General features: G+C 36.3%; 1 protein-coding gene and 1 non-coding gene across 3 annotated transcripts in view; one reads left to right on the top strand and one right to left on the bottom strand.

Moving 5' to 3' along the window:
• Window positions 1-21,851, top strand: part of LOC131034485 (SUMO-activating enzyme subunit 2) — a 101,763-nt gene extending 79,912 nt beyond the window's left edge. For both annotated transcript variants that reach the window (XM_059211347.1, XM_057965992.2), the window contains 4 exons: window positions 15,597-15,690; window positions 15,821-16,003; window positions 16,251-16,348; window positions 20,833-21,851. In XM_059211347.1, coding sequence (XP_059067330.1) covers window positions 15,597-15,690; window positions 15,821-16,003; window positions 16,251-16,348; window positions 20,833-21,217 — 760 coding nt within the window. In that variant the 3' untranslated portion in view covers window positions 21,218-21,851. The remainder of the gene's footprint in view (window positions 1-15,596; window positions 15,691-15,820; window positions 16,004-16,250; window positions 16,349-20,832) is intronic.
• TRNAA-AGC (transfer RNA alanine (anticodon AGC)) lies at window positions 11,160-11,231 on the bottom strand. The gene has a single exon. It is a non-coding gene; the product is annotated as a tRNA-Ala (tRNA).
• Window positions 21,852-22,308: the final 457 nt, after the last annotated feature.

Genomic DNA, 22,308 nt, shown 5'->3' on the forward strand with positions numbered 1-22,308 from the left:
ACAAGTAGCTTCGAGGAGGATTGGAGTCTCCATATTGAGATGCCAAGAGGAAAGCAAATTATGGTGGAAAGAAGGGGTATTCCTTTATTAAATAGAAAGGAGACGAACCAGAGAATACGACATCCTACATCTGTGTCTCCAATAAATGCCCACACGCGTGAGCAGTCGGTATCCGACTAAACATCTACTCCAAACCTCCTCAACTTGATGTCGACCGACTTTAAGCATCAAGTGATCATAAGCAAATCTTGAAGGATACAGTCGTAACTGGATACTCAAGTACACTTGTATTAAATAGCCACGAGCCAAAAGCTGGCACTAATCAATAGTGTCGGCAATGCGTCACATCACGATGATAAGAGGAGACCATAACCGATTAACAAGGCAACCGGTCGATCTTTCCATCGAAACCAAGACCAAAAGGTGGAGAGTGGGAGTTGCGGCTTACCGGGAAACAGAGCACCGGTTTGCTCCACAGCCGGAGGGGGCAGATAGAAACAGAGAGCGCACACTTATCAGGGACCCATAGGTACGTGCCATATTTCATAGGACCCAACCTGAGTGAGGAGAGCATGTCAATCGGCCCATTAGAAAACAACATCGGTGGATCTTCAGGGGGGGTCACTGACGGTTATAGCCGCTTTAGAAAGTCTATCGGCTTCACCCTTACCTTCTCTGTAGATATGGCTAACCCGAAACTCATCAAAGGAAGCCAACAGCACCAGGATCGGTTGAAGCCACTGGTTAAGGTGCCAACAAGGGGTGCTAGTGTAGCGGATCGCGTTAATGACATTTAATGAGTCACCCTCCAAATGAATTTTCTGCACCCCAAGCTCCTTCCCTAGCTGAAGACCTCTAAATGCCGCTTTGAATACCGCTTCATTATTAGTAGCCACTCCAATCTTTTCAGAGATTTCTTTAATACAGAGACCATCAGAGTCCCTCAGAATGTAACCAATACCACTTTGGCCCGGATTGCCTGCAGAAGCACCATCAAAGGTTACCTTGCTCCACCCGACCGCTGGTGCATCCCAAATCAGCCCCGCTCTTGGATTGGTCTGATCCACCGGAGAGCCCAGATTGAAAATCGGAGGGATGATTAGATTTGGAAGAGCCATCTTAATCTTACAATCCCAATCCGTGAACAAATTTTTCTTAAGTGTTTTGGATTGGGCTGCCACATTTAGGAGCTCAGTCAGGTGGTTCTCAATTTTCGCGCAAAGAGACTGAGGGCCCATATCTTTGCCCTTCCCAAATCAGAAGTGATGGGAGGATGAAGAGAAAATCAGAAAAAACCGCCTTTCCTATCGGTTTAGGCCATTGCAAAAACCAATTGTCCACCCCTGTTGGGAAGGGGCCGAATAATCTCAGTTTTTCCATGAAATACCACCAACAATGACTGGAGAATTTGCAATGGAGAAGAAGATGATCAATAGTCTCTTCCTAATCTAGACATAACGGGCATCTACTGGGTCCATTGATACCCATTGAATGGAGCCTTTCTTGGGTTAAGATTTTCCTCTGGTAGGCCAACCAGGCAAAGGAACCCACTTTGGGGAGGAGGTGTTGATGCCAAAATAGATTAACAGGCCAGTCTTTTTTTGTCTATAGCTGCTTCTTTTAGCTTGTAGCCAAAGCATACCTTGTATTTTCCATCAGAGGAGCCGCACCACCTAATAATATCCTTATCAGGGGAAGGGAAAATAGTCCTTTTGTTGAGAATGTCAGTAAATAAGTCCTTTTGAAACTGATCCAAGTCCAGCTCGTCCAAGGAGTTCCATTTCCATTTAGAAATACCATTTTCTAGGATTGGATAACCATAATCACAGATATTATGCCCCCAGAGGCGACAGGTTACGTCCATAACAGGATGTAGAGAGGGGATGTGACATAGAGCAGCTTCACCCGACCAAGAATCAAACCAAAAGGAAGCATCCCTGCCATTCCTGACCTCCCAGGTAACTTGATCGCTTATGATATCCCTGCTATCCAAAATGAAATTCCAGATAGCCGAGCCCCTAGGAGGGTTGTTGATAGTCAAAATCCGCTTAGGTTCTAGGGAGTCCAGATATTTATGTTTCAGGAGCCTTGCCCATTTTTGCTTCTTGCCGCTACAGATTTCCCAAACCAGTTTAGCACCCATTGCTAAATTCATAATTGATATTTGGCGAATACCGGCACCACCTGCCATTTTTGGTTGACAGATCTTTTTCCAAGCTATCAGGGGAAATTTACCTTTATCATCCGACCCATTCCAAAGGAAATTTCTCATTAGAGAAATCAATTCTTCTTCAACTGCCACCGGTAATTGTAGGCAAGCCATAGAAAAAGCCGGTAGCGTTGAGGACCGACTTTATCATAGTGAGTTTCCCAGCAGAAGATAACCACTTGCCTTTCCAAGTTGCAAGCTTGGATTTGCACTTATCAATGAGGTGCTTCCAATAGTGAGCTCTGTTACTACCAATGAAGAGTGGGGTACCAAGAAATTTCCCAGGGAAATTAGCAACTCTGAGATTGAGAATCCTTGATAATACCGTTTGCAAGTTGAGCGGAGTGTTGACGAAAAACACTTCAGATTTGTGCTAGTTGATTTTCTGTCCAAAAGCCAAACAATAGTCATCAAGGCAAGTTTTGATTGATCTGGCTTCCCGCCTACAGGCTGATCCAAATAGAATGGTGTCATCAGCAAACTGAAGATGAGTCGTTTTTTCAACCCCTGTTGCCACATTAACTCCTACCCAACGACCATTTTGCTGGAGGGCTCTTATGGATCGACCTAAGGCTTCAGCCATCATGATAAACAGAAAGGGTGATAATGGATCACCTTGTCTAATACCTCTTGTCAAAGAGAAGAAACCGTGGGATGAACCATTGACCAGAATTGAGAATTTGGGGGAAGAGAGACAACTCGTGACCCAAGTGAGCCATTCCTTGCAGAAACCAAATTTATTGAGAACATCAAATAAGAAATCCCTGTCCACCATGTCATAAGCTTTCGAGATGTCCAGTTTTAAAATCATACATGAGTTCTTGGTTTTCCTGGCTATGTGGAGTGTTTCATGAGCAACAATGATACCTTCTACAATGGATCTTCTAGGGGCAAACCCGCTTTGTTCCTCTGATATGATGTGCGTCAGGAGGGGCTTCAATCTATTAGCTATGATCTTTGTTACAATCTTATATACAATATTGCATAGAGCGATAGGCCTGAAGTCACTCATCTGTTGTGGGTTCTGCTTCTTCGGGATTAGAGTCAAAAAGGTGTGATTGATGGCCCCTAACATAGTCATCTTTCTTGATTCTTCTACAACAAGGTGCAAATCTTGAGCAATGATATCCCAGTAATGATGGAAGAACGCGACAGGGAAGCCATTCGGGCCAGGAGTCTTATCCGGTTTCAATTGGAAGGTGGTTTTCCTTACTTCATCAATAGAAATGGGCGTACAGAGAGTTGTATTTTGATTAGCATAAATGATGGATGGGATTGAGTTCAGAATTCTGGCTCTTGCTTCATGATCGACCTGACGGTCACCATTCAACAGAGAGTCAAAGAAACTTACAGCTTCCTGCGCAATGTCCTCGTAATTCCTGACAGTGACACCATTCGATCTCATAATCTCCGATATTCTGTTTCTATTACGATTGGCAATGGCCAATCGGTGGAAGAATTTGGTGTTTTAATCTCCTTCCTTTAACCATAACTCCCTTGATTTTTGCCGCCAGTGGATTTCTTCACATCTAAGGATTTCATTTAAGTCAGATTTGAGAGAATTTTCTTTGATGAATAGCTCCTCAGTCATTCTTGAAGACGTAACAGAGTTGGTTAAATCTGCCAGTTCTGCCATAGTTCTTAATTTCTCCATATGAATATTCTTGAAGTGGTTATTATTCCATTCCTTTATCTTAACCTTAATATACTTGAGTTTTTTATTGAGAATGAGAAGTCTTGAATGATTCCTAAATACTGGCTCATTCCACCAAGCCGCTATTAGATCATGTAGTTCAGCCACTCTGAGCCACATTTTCTCAAACCGGAACGGAGTACCTCCCTTCGCTTGAGCCAAGGCGACCTCCAGACAGATCGGGTAGTGATCTGATTCGGTGAGTGATAGAATCGAAGATTCTAAGGCTAGATTTTGGCCTAGCCAATCGCCAGAAACAAAGAACCAGTCAAGCCGTTCAACAATATTAGAGAAGCCCAATCTCCGGTTCGTCCATGTGAAAATTCCATTTTTCGGAACAATGTCTAAGAGGTGATTCTTCTCAACAAAGTCCAAGAAGTCTTTTTGGGACATACCAGTCCTCTGAATACCCCCACTTTTATCAGTGTCAGAAAGGATCGCTTTAAAATCCCCAGCTACCACACAACTACCATCGGTAATATTGTTTAGCTTAAAGGATAGGAGAACCCAGAGAGCCCGCTTATCACCAGCAGAAGAAGGTCCGTACACATTGAAGAGATTGAAGTTCTCATTTCGTCCAAGAATAGTGACCAAGCAATGTTGCCAATACTTATCTTCTCCCACAAGTGAGATCTTAACATTCAAGGGGTTCCAAATAATTCCCAAGCCACCGGAAGCTCCATCCGATTGCCTAAAAAACCCATTCCACTGTTTCCAAATTCTCATTTTGGCCTCAATCTCAGCTTTGCTCCATTTAGTTTCCTGTAATAGCCAAATATCTCCTTTGGTGTCATCAATCTGGCGCTTAATCAAGCACCAACTCAACTGTAGATTTCTTAAAAATTCTGTTCAAGATTAGTGTCTTCAATGCTTTTTCCAATATGATAAAATCCTTGATGAAGGAAGAAATCCCTTAAAATCATATTTGATCTTACCAATCCTTGATAAATTTCCAGTCTTGAAAAGCTACATCTGATCTGAAAAGAAGAAATAATCCAAATTACTTCTAAAGAAAATAGTGGAAAAGATGAACAAATCCTTCTAGAATTCACAATATAAAGAATTTTAATTTCAAAATTCTAAAAGAATTGCAAAATTTATGTCCACATCATGAGCAAATTATCATTAAATCACATGTTTAAAATCCCCCTCAATTTGCTTAAATCTAATAAGCTTTGTCACACATTTTAAAAAGATTGAAATCTTTTGATTTTCAGAATTTCGACATGTTTTGGGAAATTTCACCTTGTCAAGGAGTTTAGGGAATTTGGGCAACTCATGGAATTTAGGGAATTTGGGCTCGTTTGGAAGATTAGGGATTTTGACCTTGTGAAGGAATTTCTGGAATTCCATGAGTCCATGGATTTCCATTTGGAAACTTAGGGATTTTCACCTTGTCAAGGAATTTCGGGAATTCCATGGTTCCCTAACTTTTGGATTTTGGGAATTCCACGAGTCCATGGATTTCATTAACTTTTGAAAACTTCAGGATTCTCACCTTGTTAGGGAATTCTATGAGTTCATGGATTTTCCTAACTTTTGGAAACTTAGGATTTTCACCCTAACTTTTAGATTCTCCTAACTTTAGCACAATTTCTTGATTATTAGCCTTTTCTACTGGATTTTCAAAAACTTTATTTAATCTTGGAGAGGACTTAACCAAATCTGTTTTGAATGGGGCATGTGTGCAGGGCACAACACTACTGAATTCAGGGAACATAGTGTTAATTTCCTTTATATATATAGATCAAAATTAGAGTTCAGTGTACATCATAGACCAAAAACCAAGCTCAATACATATCAACTTCAAGTTATCTTTAATATGAAAAGAAAATACAGATTATAGTTTCAATGAAACATAACAGTGGATCGATAAATAAATTGCTAAGAAAAACTTAACGGTAAACTAATTACTCAAGTACAGCCCTCAATTGCTGTGTAACAAGTTTTCTGCTTCTGCACAACAAGTTAGTTGCAATGAGCTACTAGTTTCATTTGTTGTGCAACAAGTGAGTTACAATCATATCTGAAGTTCCTGATATGTAGAAGCAATTTGTACAGATTTTGACAGTGATGGTTTTTGGTTGAAGTTGTAATTTTCAAAGCACTCTTGTTCAACGGTTGATGCTTAGAGACTGCTATTAATATTTTTTATTTTAAATTTAAGGGAGTGGATCCTCAATATACAATTAACATATTAAAAAAAAAGTCCTAATAATGAATTAAAAATAAAACAAAATAACCTGAAAATGTCTTGAAAATTAAACAATAAAGTAAAACAGAAAAAAATCCAACAGGCTACAATTGCTGAAAATCCGCTTTTTAACTAGCTGCCCTCCTACAAAATCTAGATGAACCTAGAAGTAAAAAAACACAAGTAAACACAATTGAAATAAGCTGGATGGGAACTTTTTCTTGGGCAGACAAAATCGTGAAATTTCAGGTGAGTATTTCTTCAATAGTTACATGTTCTGCCAAGTAATCGACAAGCAAGTGGTGAGTCAATGGTGAGTTCTTCTGAGTTACTTGGCAGTGAGTTATTTTGAGTAATGTGGTCATGAACAAGTAAGTCACGAGCAGTTTCAAACTTTCAACTTGTGAGTTTTGTACTGTGGTTTGAACCTATGTGACCGCATTCGCCAAATTTTCGGCTTGAGATTCGAAATACGTCGAACTTTTAAAAAGCGTATGAAATTCGTTGAATTTCTCGCCTTAAATTCGGAGGAGAATGGGCAAAGGTTTTTTTTCATTGATGAATGACCTCTTGACAGGTGCCGTCTGGAGTTATGAGGGCTGCCGCTGAAGTCTTTGGGGCTGCAGGCAAACATGATGCTGGAATGGCTTCTGCCGGATGCTGGAAAGGCTGCCGCCGGTAGGGTTTGTGGACAGCCGCGTCGGGAAAGGCTGCTGCTGCTGCTTTTCGAAAAATAAATTGTAGTAGCCTTTACTCGTGGAAAACAAATTTTATTCGTTGCCCTCAAATAAACTCTTCAAACTTAGCAAGAGGACATTAATAAATACATTATATATTTAGTACAAATATAATTTTATTTTAATATTTTTAATATATTGAAAATTTAATATATTCAAAATTTAATATTTTAGAATATTTAATTTTAAATTTTTTAATTATTAACTTATAAAATTTAATAAATTTAAATTAAATATTTAAATTAAATTACACAAATTTAATATAATTAATTCTGATAATTTTGTAGATATATTATTTATATTTTCTAAAAAAGCGAAGTTATATAAAGCGAATTTAATAATGGATTTTTTTTCTATTTTTTGTCTCCTCTGGCATTTCATCCAAACTCGAACCTGGTGACTTAATATTTAATTGAATTATTTTAATTTATTTTTAATCTATTTATAATGATTTCAAATCTATTTTGCAATCTTAAACTATTTCAATAGTTTATGAGATATATTACTTATGTTTAAATAATTTTTTTATATAAGGTGAATTTGATGTCGAATTTTTTACCCTTACCGAACTTCATCCGAATTTTATGGTTGCCGAACTTGATTTCAAATTCGAACGCGGTGACTTAGGTTTGAACAATGAAGCTTGCATGAGCAAAGAGGTGTTGTACACGAGAATGACAGTCATCTTAATAGTGATAGAAGTTGTAGCTGAAATGAAAAAAGAGGTGTTGTACACGAGAATGACAGTCATCTTAATAGTGATAGAAGTTGTAGCTGAAATGAAAAGTCCATCTCACAAGACATTGTTTCCTGATTACTATTCCTCAATTTGACGAATAAATTTTCTTTTCTGATTGACATAAAATTACATAGAATGTCAATATACAGTGTAAAACAAGCAATCTAATATGTTAGGAATGAATAAATACGGGCATATTACTTTAGAATCAGAGATTTTAATCATCTGTGCTTAAAAAGAAACTCATTTTTTAATATATATATATATATATATATATATATATAGAAGTTAAATAAATTAAAAAGGTTATAATACACAAAGAACTTGTCTAAGCATATGCTTGTAGGGAGGGGATTGCAACCAACTAGTTGAAGGCGCTAAGCTAAAATATAATGAAATTGAAGATGCGTATCCAAATAAGCAAACTAAGAATTCACAATTAGTTTTAAATTATCATAGCTTAATAAATGATTAGGAACCAAGGCAGACTCAAAAAGAAGCAAGAATTGTGAATCTTATGCTATTATTGTGACACTGTTTCTTGCAGGTTCAAAAACAAAAAAATCAAAATCAGTAAAACATTAAAGGGTAGAACTTAGAAGGCATATATAGCAAAATAAAAAGTACTACCAAGATCGGAAGTTTCTTGTTCAATTTATTGTTGACCAGTATTTTCAGGATATCTTAATATTTTGATGAATTTCTTGGTGGCCTGGGTGATAAATGATGTATTATGATAAATTGAAGATATTTGCTTCTATGCTTCCTTCCAAGGACTGAATCTAATTATTGCATGGTAAGTATCATCGGTTTGAATAGTTTTACTTCATCAGATCTTTTATGTTTTTGGTTTTGATGTTATAAAAAGAAAGTGTGTTGGAGCGATGATGTACACAAGGATCAGCAGCCTAGTGGAAGGTAGATAATCCTAGCAGATTCACATAGTTCCGGTTCACAAATGCATTATGGAAATAGTAAATAACTAATAAGCAATTTATCAAAGTTTAGATTACAACTTGCTTATAAACACACAGGCCAGCTAAAGAATTTGCAAATAACTCTTTAGTCTCTCCAAGTCTTTGCCTTGTCTTCACAGTACCATGAAGGCCAACAAAAATGTTTTCCCTTGATCTTCATATATTTGTTTTTAATTGGTGATATCTTCCCAGAAAAAGGTAAACCAGTACTATCTACAAGAGGCTCTGCACACAATCCTTCGAGGGATGGTGAATGAAGGAAATGTCTCACATTGGTAACTGCTCATCAGAAATTGCAGTTAATGATATCCATGAATCTACTTGAAATCATCTAGCATGGAAAGAAGAAATGTTAGGCATGCAGGCCCCAGCTAATAATTCAGAAATGTTTGAATTTTGCCACATGGATGGATGAGATAGACATAGTTCTCACTTGGAGGGAGCAAAAGATGCATCACATAAGCCTCAGGGATATGTTAGGAAGTGCCAAAGAAAATGCCACATCCGTAGAGGTGGACCCGAGGCAAGACAACAATGTTCAGAACAAAAGACAGTTGCTTTAAAGAAGGATGTGGGTCCTAGGCATAAACAATGCAAACAAATGCAATTGTGAAGATTGAACCCACATATGAATTCAAATGGCCAAGTCAACATATGGGCCACATCAAGGAAATTATGAAAATCAATAAGCTTGAATCTAGAAATGAATAACTAGCTGCCACGTGAATTGGAAGAATGATGGGCAATGCCAACTGAAGTAACATTCTCAAAAAGACGAGTAACAACTTGAAAACACACACAGAGTTAAAGCAAAAAAAAACAAAAATTGAATGGTTACTATTTTATTGGTGATGCAGATTCCTTGTGGACCTAGATTCTCTTATAGTAGACATGTCAGGTAAGTGAAAAATATTGGAAGAGCTTATGGCCCAGAAACAATTTGTGAAGTTTGGAACCAAAACTGCATGCTTGATAACCTCAGATGCATTCATCTAGGTTTCTTTATTTGCTTTCTTGTTCTTCCATTTCATCAAGTATCCTTGGATTCCTTCTGCCTTGTTTTCTTGACTACTTGGGAATCTACTACTATCTTAACTGCCTTTCAGTCCTTTTTAGGCTAAGTTGCCGGTACGGGTATGGGCACATGGGTACGGTACGCTGGTACGACAATTTTTTTTGGGGGGTTTGGGTACGTCCGTACAAAACGATATAAAATTCATAAATATATACATATATGGGTGAATTTGGATCGGTTTTGAAAGTCCGTTGAGGAATAGAGCTAGTAGTCGTTGCCATTATGCTATCTACAACAAATTAAAAAATAATTATTAACATTTAATATTAAACAATAAATTATAGATATTAAATATTTAAATTTAATTTAAAGTGAAAGTGAAATTATTATGATTATGAAAGTAACCTATAACAATATTTAAATATTTACAAACTTCTAATTATGAAAGTAACCTATAATTAAATATAATTATGAAAGTAACCTATAATTAAATATTTAAATTTTATTTAATGTGAAAATAAAATATTAATCACAAAATAGTTAAAAAATTCACATTAAAAATAATAATAGTACAAATCAAAATTAAATATGTAATTAATATTTTATTTTCACATTAAATAAAATTTAAATATTTAATATTTATTATTTGTAAAATTTAATATATAAATCAGTAATTAATAAATTTATATCAAGACTCGATTTATTTTGTCTAAAATACAAAATACAAATAAAAATACAAAGACTACATAAACAAAACTATAGAAAATAAACATAAACAAAATAAATCGATGAAGATTAAAATACAAACAAGATAGAAACAAATTAAAAAATTTTGATTTTAGTTTCGTCGCTGCTGGTCGTCGCTGGTCTACCTTTGTGCCGTGTGTTGTGTGTTGTGTGCCGTGTGCCATATGCCGTCGTGCCCTTGCTGGTTTTCTCTGTCGTTTACCTCTGTGCTCGTCTACCTTTGTGCTGTCACTGGTTTTCTCTGCCTTTTCCTCTGTGCGTTGTGCCCTTTTCTCTGCCGAAGACAAGCGAATTGCGTTTTATCTTTTTGTTTAAGGGTTTAAGCTTTAAACGACCTGATTTCATTCCGCAAATTTAATGAAAACCCCCCTGATAATTGTGCGTGACGCGGATTCATCCAAAAACTCCATGGAATCACCACGTCGACCTCAGATGCGTTTGGATTCGTGGGTCAAAATGGGGATGCGTTTCAAGAGCAAAAAAGAGGAACCCTGTTTGATTCCATGGGGATTCCAAGTCGAATCCGAATCAGACACATACCGTACCCGGATTCGCGGGAAAAGTTGGAGGTACCGGTAACTTAGTTTTTAGGCAATCGTTGTACCCATTCGTTGTTTTGACAATTTAGATTTACTCCCTCTTTATTACACTTCTCTTCAAAATAGTGGTACAAATATGAACATTGAAAAGAGGTGAAAATCTCTATATTCTTTAGGAAACTCTATCTCACGTGTTGGATGTAAATTTTTTTAAGTTCCTACATGGTACAATCTTCTTCCCTTTAAGCTTATTATAGGTCTTTGAGGGAAATTTTTCTTCTTGCAAATGAGCTAATGCCTGTTGAGACATGGACCAGCTAGGACTCGAACCTAGGACCTTCCATATGCTACTGGAGTGCTCTACCACTGAGCTACTGGCCCCTCTTGGACCAGTCCATCGTCGGTCCGGGTGTGGCTTATTTCCAACACCAACACCCCCCCTTAAGCCACACCTCTCGTGTGCTTGGGGCTCCTAGCCTGGACCTGGCTCTGATACCATGTTGAGAAATGGACCAGCTAGGACTCGAACCTAGGACCTTCCATACGTTGCTGGAGTGCTTTACCACTGAGCTACTGGCCCCTCTTGGACTAGTCCATCGTCTCTTGGACCAGTCCATCGTCGGTCCGGGTGTGGCTTATTTCCAACACCAACAATGCCAAGTCTCCAACTTGAAATTCATGTTCCCTCCTCTCGAGATGTGCATGCTACTTTTATTTCATTGTATTTTTCTTCAAATTCTTCTTAACTAGACTATGACACTTTTCCTACCCAAATTAGCGGTAATTCTCAAGTCATTTACTCTTCTTGGGCTACACCCATACATGATATGGAAAAAGCTTTTGGTTGTGCTCCTATTAACTAAGTTATTATAAGCAAATTCTATTTGTGCCAAGGTCAAATCCCATTGAGAGGGCATCTTTCCAACCAAACATCTCAAGGTTCTCAACAGGTTATTGAGACTCATATTGACAACTTCTTGTTGCCTATTGGGTTGTAGTTGATAGGGTGAGTTGAAATTCAACTTGGTGTCTAATTTCTTCCACAAATTGTGTCAAAAGTGCTTGTACTTCCAAAACCCCAGTTTTGAAGCATAAAAATGGGTGTTTGGAGACACGACAAGCTTCAAAATGCGAGTTCTAAAGCCACGAGCTTCAAAACACAATTTTGAAGCTTATTGTGCTCCCAAAACCTCATTTCTTTATTCAAGACTATACTTTTTGGTAATCCATGAAGTTTCATTATGTCCTTAAAGAATAATGCGGCAACATATGTGAGATCATTTGTCTTGTAATATGGTATTAAATGTGTCATTTAAAAAAATCTATCTACTGCCACATTTAAAAAAAAAAATAGAATCATTACTTTTTGGGTCCTTGGCAACTCAAGAATGAAATCAATACTCACATACTTCCATGGACTCTTTGGAACATTTAATGGCTGATATATTTTGGTATTTTGGCTCATATCCTTTACATAGTGACAGAATTTGTAGTTCTGCACCATGTTCTTTACATCTGTTCCTATCTTTAGCCAGTAATAACTCACTTAGGTCAATGATTTTGTCCATTCCAAAGTGTTTCTCCCTTATTAGATTTTCTCTTATAGATGTTTGAGGTATACACAAACACTTTCCTTTGAACAACAATTTTTATTGAATGAAGTAATTTAATTATGGTGCCCCATTTTTTTAATTGGGCTCTTGCATACAGCCCATGCCTCCTTGAAATCTGAATCATTTTAATACAACTTCATATGGTCAAAGCTAACAATGAACGTCTTCTATTTAATGCATTAGATACCTGGTTTCATCTACCACTTCTATGCTTCAAAACAAATGAAAAAAATTGAAGGAATTCAACTCATTTTATGTCTTTTTGATCGAGTTTACCTTGGTTGTCTATGTACAACAATAATATATGATCCCTGAATAGGACAAATTCTTTTGGCAGCAAATAGGACCTCCAATTCTAAAGTGCTTGTATAATGGTATAAAATTCTTGAACAAGACTCCTCCAATAGCTTTCCCGCTTGCATCATAGTCTACTTGAAACACTGTTAAAATCTAGCAATGCTAAGATGGTTTGTTCTATTATCTTATCTAAGTATTAAAGATACTGTTGCCTTTGTGATTTTTCTTCCACTTTTGATTTCAAGGCTTGGGGTTTAATTCCTACATTATCTATAATTTATAATATGATCAAATCAAGGTTGACATGAAGCGTTCCAAGTTACTTGTTTAAACAGGTTTGGTTGTGGGATTTTCTCTATGTTTTTGGGACCCCAGATTCGGTAAGTGTTGGATATGTCTGTACCCAAAGAAAGGATAAAAATATTATGAAGTAACCATAGTAACAGTATTCTTGCATAAAATAAACAATGCATTTAGAAAATACCTTGATAATTGATAATTCAAAATATAAGATGATGTCACGGAGGTTTATATTATTTCTTCATAACAGTAAAATATGTAAATGTGAATGGTCATAGTCAAACTCATGAAGTACATAGAGAAATCATTCCAAGAGCATCTGAATCATCAATTGGTTCTTTAGAACTAGATGCAGATGGACTAGTAGCAGTGCCACTTCCACTAGCTCTTTGATGCCTCTCCTGTCTAAAATTTCCTTATTTTATCTTTAAGTTGAACAGGCTTTTAGCATGCTACAGCCTGGGTTTGCCCAGTATGAACTAGAAATGCTGGGCGCTGCCTGGAAATGTAAATGGCGCTTCCAAAATGTTTCTGGGTGAGCGTATCGGGGGCATATCTGGAACTGGTACGGTGAGGGAGGGCATTTGTGTTGATTACAGTGGTAACTGGGAGCATGGGTAGGGTTGAATTGATCATCATAGCCTCAAGTTTACTGATCTCTCTGTCATCAAACCACGGTGAAAGAGCAAATACAATATCTAATGATCTGATGAGTGAGATAGTTACCATAGATCAAAAACTTGGCAAATTACCTGCCAGCTCACAAGTCAAAACTTGGTGGTGAGTTTGTGGAGAAACTTGCTCTCCAGTGGAAAAAAAACAGGGAACAGGAAGAAAATATTCAAGATCCTCTTTAAAAATTTTCATTCTCATTTATGCATTTGTTTTTTTTACAATATTGTATCAATCTATCAATGGTTAGTACTTAAAAGTAGTAAAACCATGAAAACTGGCATGCATCATGAAGCTCTGTGTGGTCTCGACCTCACTGGAGGCTGCCCTGCTTTGGTTTTAAATGCAAAAAATAAAAATTGTTTTGGGCCAATTTTTTCTTGTGGATGAAATTTATAAAAGATAAATATGGATTTGAAATTTATAATCACACGCCAATATGATGTACATTGAATTTGTTTTTTGATCTATAAATGAAGGAAAAACTGCTTCTGTAAAATCAGTTTTATTCATGTTTTTAAGGATTATACAATTTTATGTGTTTTTTAATGTCCACAATTTTTGCTGGGTTCTTCCCAAGTCTGGAGTCTGAGTCAAATTTTAGGCCCGCTGAGTCTGAGTTTTCAAACAATGGTTGTAATTACATTGAACATATACAGGGAAAGCAGAAAACAGTGTTAACACTAGGTCTAATTTTGGGTTACCTAAAACCACTCTACCCAGCAAAGTGGCCAGCTGTTGCTGTTGCATTGGGAGTACTTCCACCTTTTAACACATTTCTTTTAGCAGCCAAAAATGAATTCATATGTTTTAGAAACAGTCCTCTTTCTTCTCCCTCTTAAATAACAATCCAAAAGGCCTCTTGGCAGTTGGACTCGTAATTATTTTCTTTCAATCATAATGTGAGGTATAACTCTTGACAATAAATTATGTTGCATATGATGATAATTTATATGTCTTGCATCAAGGTCTTGAAACATTCATTAATCAAGCAAGAGATTATTTAGATCTTACATTTCATGATATGATGTGGCTGTTGTTGAACTATGTTTGGCATTCTTTAAGCATTCCCCCACATCGTTTGACTTCTTTGGTCACTTATGTTTGGAATTATAGCAAAATTCTTCCCAAGTCTGTTTTCTGAGTCAAATTTTAGGTCTGCCGAGTATGAGCTTTCAAACTATGGTTTTAACTACATTGAGCATATACAGGGAAAGCAGAAAACAGTGTAACACTAGGTCTAATTTTGGGTTACCTAAAATCACTCTACCCAGCGAACTGGGCAGTCATTGTTGCAGAGATTTGCTGTTGCATTGAGAGAACCTCCACCTTCCCCGCATTTCTTTTATCAGCAAAAAATGAATTCATATGGTTAAGAAACAGTCCTCCCTCTACATTCTCTTAAATAATAATCCAAAAGACCATTTAGCTGTTGGACTCATAATTATTTTCGTTCAATAATAATGTGAGGTGCATTTCTTGACCTTAAAAAGTATATTGCATATGATAATTTATATCTCTGGCATCAAGGCCTTGGAACATTCATTAATCCAAAAAGAGATTCATTCCCTTGTGTCTCTGGACTTATTTTGGTCACCTATTAATGTTGATTTAATTTCTATAGTCTCTGTTATCTCATTCTTTGGGCTTACGCATGAGCACCCTGTAGTCTAGAATGCCTCTTTTAGGACTTAAAAAGATGTTTTACTTTTAAAAGATGCTCTGGGAAAGTAAGGTGAGTTATGTGGAAGTGTATAGGACCATTAATCTGTAGCTTTATCTGTTTTTTAAATCTTGAAAGTTGTTAAGAATGGTACAGTAGAAATTTGAAAAACTTGGATGAGTAATGTGCATGTATTTGCAGGATGACATACTGCTTAGAACATCCATCGAGGAAGATGCTTCTGATGCCTGTAGAACCATTTGAACCAAACAAATCTTGTTTTGTATGCTCAAAGGTAAGGTTTATCATTGTTGAGGATCTTTCTTTGGTCGGTTGAATTTTTTTGGTTTGATGATATTTTTTTATCAAGTACACGGTTATTTATTATCTTCTAATTTGATGATTTGATTAATCTGATCAAATAGACACCTATGTCACTAGAGGTGAATACACAGAAGACAAGACTGAAAGATATGATAGAAAAAGTTGTTAAGAACAAACTTGGTGTCAACTTGCCATTGATAATGCATGGCCCAACACTTTTGTATGAGACTGGTGATGACCTCGAGGAAGATATTGCTAAACATTATGAGAAAAACTTAGAGAAGGTATGCACAAAATCTTTCTTTCCCTTGCTGGATGTGTGCTATAAAAAACTTAATGTGTTAAACTGGGAGAACATATCACAAGTTAAAATTTTAATTCCTTGAACCTTGAGAGATATCTCAAAACTAATTTTGTGGATAGGCTTATATGTGTGTTTATTTTTTGTGAATACTATGCATACTTCAATTGTTTATTTCATTTTCTAGAAGTTGCAAATGATTTACACTGAACTTCAATTATTGTTTTCAGACATTGGCAGAATTCCCAATTCCAATCACAAACGGGTCTATTATTACAATTGAGGATCTCCAGCAAGAGTTCTCATGCATTATCCACATTAAGCACAGGTCTTACTTTGCACTTAAGTTGATCTTTCCATTTTTTTTATTGCAAAAGTTGCTATTTTCATTATACACGGTATGATTTTTCTCTGCTGTTTTGTATAGTTAAACAAGAAAGTACTAAAATTGAAGAAAATGCAATAGTAGTTTTGCATGCTACCCACTTATTATTTCTACTGATTGTAGGGTTCAATTCAGTTTTGGTAGTAGTACATATCTCATGTCATTTTTAACAATAGTCTACAGTACATTTGAAGATGTTTGTTGATGCTAGCGATATTCTTGTTTATATTTATATGCTTACAATTTTTACTAAAAAGTGTTCTGGAGTGCCCTTGAATTTTTCCTTTTGCAAAGAATCATAGGATGAACCCTTAATCCAATGTTTGATTGATATATTGGCTACCCAAGCTACCCATTAAACCTGTATATCTAACAAAGGGTCATGCATGTGACATGTTGGTTACTGCATAACATGATATAATACATCAGGTGAGTTGTATGATATTCTGCGCACTTATTACTTGGTACTTTCTGTTGGCCAAAAACCCAAACTACAAGAGATTGTCAAATGTCCTCAAATGTGAGCATCCACAATTTGTGATAATTGATAAATTGAGAAAAAGTTTCTGGAAATCAACTCTAAACATCTATGGTGTGCATTACTGTTGAAAGTATGTATAACATGTCATTTAAACAGCAAATATGTTGGCCATAAAATGAGGTGCGCAAATTGTATGCATCAGCAAAGGAGTCAGGTCATGGTCTATTAGTTAAGCAACTTGAAGATATGTTTCTATTTAAATTTCAGCAGATTTGCACATCATTGACAACACTGGATAAATTTACTCAGTCAAACTAGTCATATTTTGAGAAAGATTAGCACTATTAGCTTACGAAGATAAGAGACATTCATAAGCTAAAGAGAATCCATTCAGTAGTTTGGCATTCAAAAGAAGGCAATCTGACAGGTATTTCCAAACTACCAAAATAGTTGACCTTAGCAAAAAGAAAGACATCAGCAAAGCCTGAGGTGTTAGATGTCTGTGAGCGTGCTGGAGATAATTCATATCCATCCACGAGAAATTGCCTTGAGTGGCATTATTTCAGCATAAGAGGCACATGAAAGGACATAGACCTGAATTAGAGGAAGCAATATTTGAGAAGATGCTTATAGTTAAAAAATTAAAACAGGTCAAGTGTGTATTTCCAGAACAAATGACAACAGTTGAAGGGCAAATTTTGAATTATCAGAAATATATAAATTCTTTTATGCCATTTGTAAGTTTTAGTCAACCTTCTAAATTTTTTAATTCTAGTTGCTGGTTAATGATTAATTATCAATAGATTTTATATCCTACATGGAGTTATGAGTCATTTTATAGTTTATTTATATTATTTTCCTTCAACAAAATAATAGCAGTACAATAGTTTCAAAACCCAGATGTGTATAAAGTAGGTATGTGAGCAAGATGCTTCCTATAGCTATCAGCTTCCTTACAAAATTGGAAGCAATCCTCCATATTCTCTGTTTCTCTGTCCAGAGAAATATAAGAAATCTCCTAGTACAGACCTTTACCTTTGAACAGTTTTTTCTTTTATGAGAACAATCTGCAGATAATATATGGCATCCAAAGTCTAAAACCATCATGTTGTCAACCCCAGTCTTGAGCTTTTTTGCCTGTCTTGATCTTCTACCTGTTGATATCCAGTTCCAATTGCATGGTCTGATACCCATCTTACATATTTGGTCTTGTTTGTGTCATTATTCCCCTGTAATCAGCTTCTTTTTTTTTTGTTTTTGACAGAGCCTTAAAAACTTATTTTCAATCAGATCTTGAATTTCTGTTTACAAAATACCTTCGTGTCATCTGAAACTACAGCTAACTATTCAAAGCATTAAAAACATTTGAATTCGATCATCAATAAGCAAATCTATTTTTTCTTTATTTGGTGCCTTTTACTGTTTGGCTTCCTCGACATCTTGCATCTTGTTTCAGATTTGCGAATGGGGCCTTCCCTCCAGAGTCAAGATTCTTCCTTTGAATATTCAAATCAAGTTGCTATCATAGCTTCTGCCGTTGTTTTCCCCTACTTTGATTCTTTGCATTTCATTTACATTTTGATCAAGAAAATCTAGTCAAACCGACCAAACCCCATAGAAAGATTGAGCTTTTTACCTCACCGAAACACAGTTGGACTACACTGGCACTCAAGTGGCATTACCTTTTATGTCTTGTCATATTCCCATGTAGACAGCAGCCAATGATTAGAAACATTAAACAATACATGTACATAAATATATATATATATTCAATACATAAATTATTTTTACCACTTAAAATATATTTTATCTTAACTAGTAATGAAAGGATGCGTCCATTCCCAAGCCACCTCCGGAATAGACACCACGTTTCAAAGGGAATTGCGCGGTTTCAAAGAGGTATAAAACCGCACCCCAAGGAAACACAAGAGAGGGAGTGACAAGGAGAGAAGGACAAGGAGAAGCATCCAACAGGTAACTTCGTTACTCAATAATAATATTTATTTCAGTTTTCATAATTTATGATGCCTAGACAACCATGAGGATTGCCCGGGGAATGCATCAGTCAGCAGACGATGTAAAAGGGCTAGTCACTGGTTCTTCCCAGTGATGAAGAACTAGCGCCTAGTAAGCATTCCTTCCCATCACCAGTAGGCTGGTACGTCCCCAGGCCAATCCGCGTAAATGTCGAAATGTTGAAGTATGTTTTGTGCTAGTTGTATTAAATCTGTTTTCATTCCTCATATAACAGTAATTAATATAATTTAACTAGTGACCCAGATTAATTGCTAAATCGGTTCCATGCCTAAAAATGTCTTACCAAATGAACTAAGCACATCTATAATGTACAAAAGGGAAAAATGAACTTAATCTTCACGCTAGATAGGTAACCTGCAATATCAGGTTTAGAATGCTGCATTAAAATACACTTTAGTGATAGACAAAAGAATAAAAATAATTCATTCATTCTCAGACACAACTAATATGTAGAGAAAAGGAATACTAATTAGTGATAGTCTTGTTTTTGCAACTAGGCACAAATATAATGAATTAGTCCCTACAAATTTATATATAATGGATAAATGTTAACCAAGTAATATAGTCATGAATCTATGTTTTATGTATGAATTTGTTATCTTCTTGATATTCTCTGTTTGTTAGTACATTCAAGATAATGAGTGCAAGCCAGGGGTATGTTGGGCCCATCCTCAGGTGGCCCTATTAGCCCTAAGAGACGGGATGGGTTTGGATGGGTAACCCAGCCAACCTGGAAAATCCTCAAAATCTAGAATGGGTCGTGTATGTAGTTTGTGCTGCAATAATTATGCCACCGATCTAATATTACTGCTGACATAAAATAAAATATCTAAATGTTGCAGGAAACCGTAATTTCCTTTTGTGGCCCTAAATCCAACATTCAGTGGATAGATCAGGCCCTAATTATCAGAAAGGCAAGGCAGGTACAACAAAGGTTCATTACATGTCTGAAAACAAAACAGAAAGGAACTAAACATAGCCCCAAAAACAAGGGACCATATCACTACTGTTTTGACAAGAATTAGGGCGGTGAACACAAGTTAAAAATGTAATGTTCCTCTTCGGGATATTCCTGATTTTTGCCTTAAAGCAATAATTTTCGCTCAAAATTGATAATGGTTTTATCAAAGATAAAGAATTTATGATAATATCGAGATCAATAAATCATAGCACAATACTCAAAATTAATCAAATCACGTCTCTGGAAATGCTACAAATCTGCTGAATTAGAGGTTTTCTTCCCTAACTCAATAGTGACAATATCAAGGGTTTTTTACCTTAGCTTGCCAAAGAGAATGAAAGGGTTTTCGTCCTTCCAACTCTTAGCCCATCTTTGAGGCATTTGTCCTCCTTGACCAAGATTTGGGTTTTCATCCAAACTTGGTAAGAGCATGAAAGGATTTTCATCCTTCCAAATCTTGTGGGCTTGGAAGGTATTTCGTCCTTCCTATTTGCAAGACTCTACCTTGAATTCACAACTCCTCCAGATTGTTCCCAGCTCAGTTGACTGTGATCTGTTGAACCACTTCCTTGTTTAACCCTACAACCAACCCATCTTGATTTCTGTCACCATTTATATTTATGTAAGCTTTGGTGGGAGTTTTAGAGTCTTCCTTTTTTCTCCTCAAGTGTCATGGTTCTTTTGTTTGGCAGAATCTAGTACTTAAAAGTTTAAAACGTTTAATTTGGATAAATAAGTAATAGTATCCAGTTTTTGTTCTCTGTTTTGTAAAGAATTTAAGATGAATATTGACTGGAAGTTTTGGATCCTGTTATTTAAGGTTGAAGTACAGTTACAAGGAAGATGCATTTGTATCAGTTTCTCAAAGTTCAACTTTATTACAAGAAGTACATGTTTTCTCCAGCATATTTTCAATTGCAACTGTCCAACCCAAATTACTTTTTGCAGGGATGAATTTAATGAGGAGGAGACAGACGGCATGGTTCTATCTGGAAAGATTCCTGCCTGGGTTAGTGGAAATGATCATAATGCTGAAGAATGTGGAGAAGAGCGAACAGGTGCAAGCATAGAAGCTGGAGATGTTTCAGATGATGTTGAAGTAGTTGCTGCTGGCTTCACTGCTGCTGTAGCATCGAAGAGAAATTTGAATGATGTGACATTTCTTGATGAAAACATGGGTGAAAAAGAAAATAAGAAGATTCAGTTAGTCATAGATGACACAGTTGACACAGTTGCCACCGCAGGAAATAAGAGAAAATTAGATAATAATGATGATGGTGTGAATGTAGTTGTTGAAGCTCCTGAGAAGAAGATGAGGACAAGATTGGAGTAGGACCTGTATCATGCTTCAGAACCTGTATAAAAAGTATTTTGATGGCAATTTTAGTCTATAATTTTTTTTTTGGATTCCTCGTGCAAATTGTATCTATTCTTTGTATCCTTGGGCCTTGGGTTGTTTCAGAATCCCTGATTTAGGTTTGCAGTTGAGTATGCTGTGAGTTATACAATTTGGAGGTATTAACGCATTTTCCATTATCCTAACATAAATTATTCTGAACAGATAGAGGAAGCTTGTGAACTGGATTTAGCCCGGACAACCTTATCATATTCTGGGGTTGGTTGTTGACTTGGCTGATTTCTCTGTAAAATGCACCTTTGGTGTTCCTGATAAGAATTACAAATCATCCATAATCCCACTAACGAAGGCAGTAACATTAGTTTTGCATGTTATTTTGAAGGGCATATGATGTTAAAATATATATACTGTCAAGCAAAATACCATGGTAGTCTGTAAAGCTTAGAACGTGAATAAAGCAGTTGAGCTTGAATGGGGTTAAGTATGAATGAGAACCTTCTTTGGGCAGCCTTATGCTCTTATCTTGATTCCCTTGTAAACAATGTTGTAACATTGATTTTGCATTTCATGCATATAAAGATATATTTGGAGAATCTAATATTCTACTGGATGATGAGGAACATACATTTCCCTAAAATAATGGCTTCAAGGTGGTTTCAAGTGGAGATTAGCGGACTTCATTTATTAGAATAGTTTGAAATTTTTTGTTATCTAGGCCTTTCAAACTCTTTTAGCGTTGTTGTTAGACGATAATCAAAGGTTGTTATAAATAAGAGCAGACAGTATTGCAGGAGTTATATCACATTATTTGCCCACCTCTGACTAATACTAATTTCTTATGCTGTTTAAATTTATCAACATATGACTATTCACTTCTGCGTGGTACCGGATTGCATGTTGTGCAGTGTTGCCGGTCATGTTAAAAGGTTTACCTGGCACACTGCAGGTTATAAGGGGCTCAGTCGATACCTGCAGTCTAAAAGAAATGATTAGTGAGTCATCTTGGAGTAGCTTAATGTAAACCTGAGAAGCTCTTGCGGTTTGATGCTGATACATCTATTTATTGC

This window comes from Cryptomeria japonica, chromosome 9 (assembly GCF_030272615.1).
Source record: "Cryptomeria japonica chromosome 9, Sugi_1.0, whole genome shotgun sequence".
Lineage (NCBI taxonomy): Eukaryota > Viridiplantae > Streptophyta > Pinopsida > Cupressales > Cupressaceae > Cryptomeria > Cryptomeria japonica.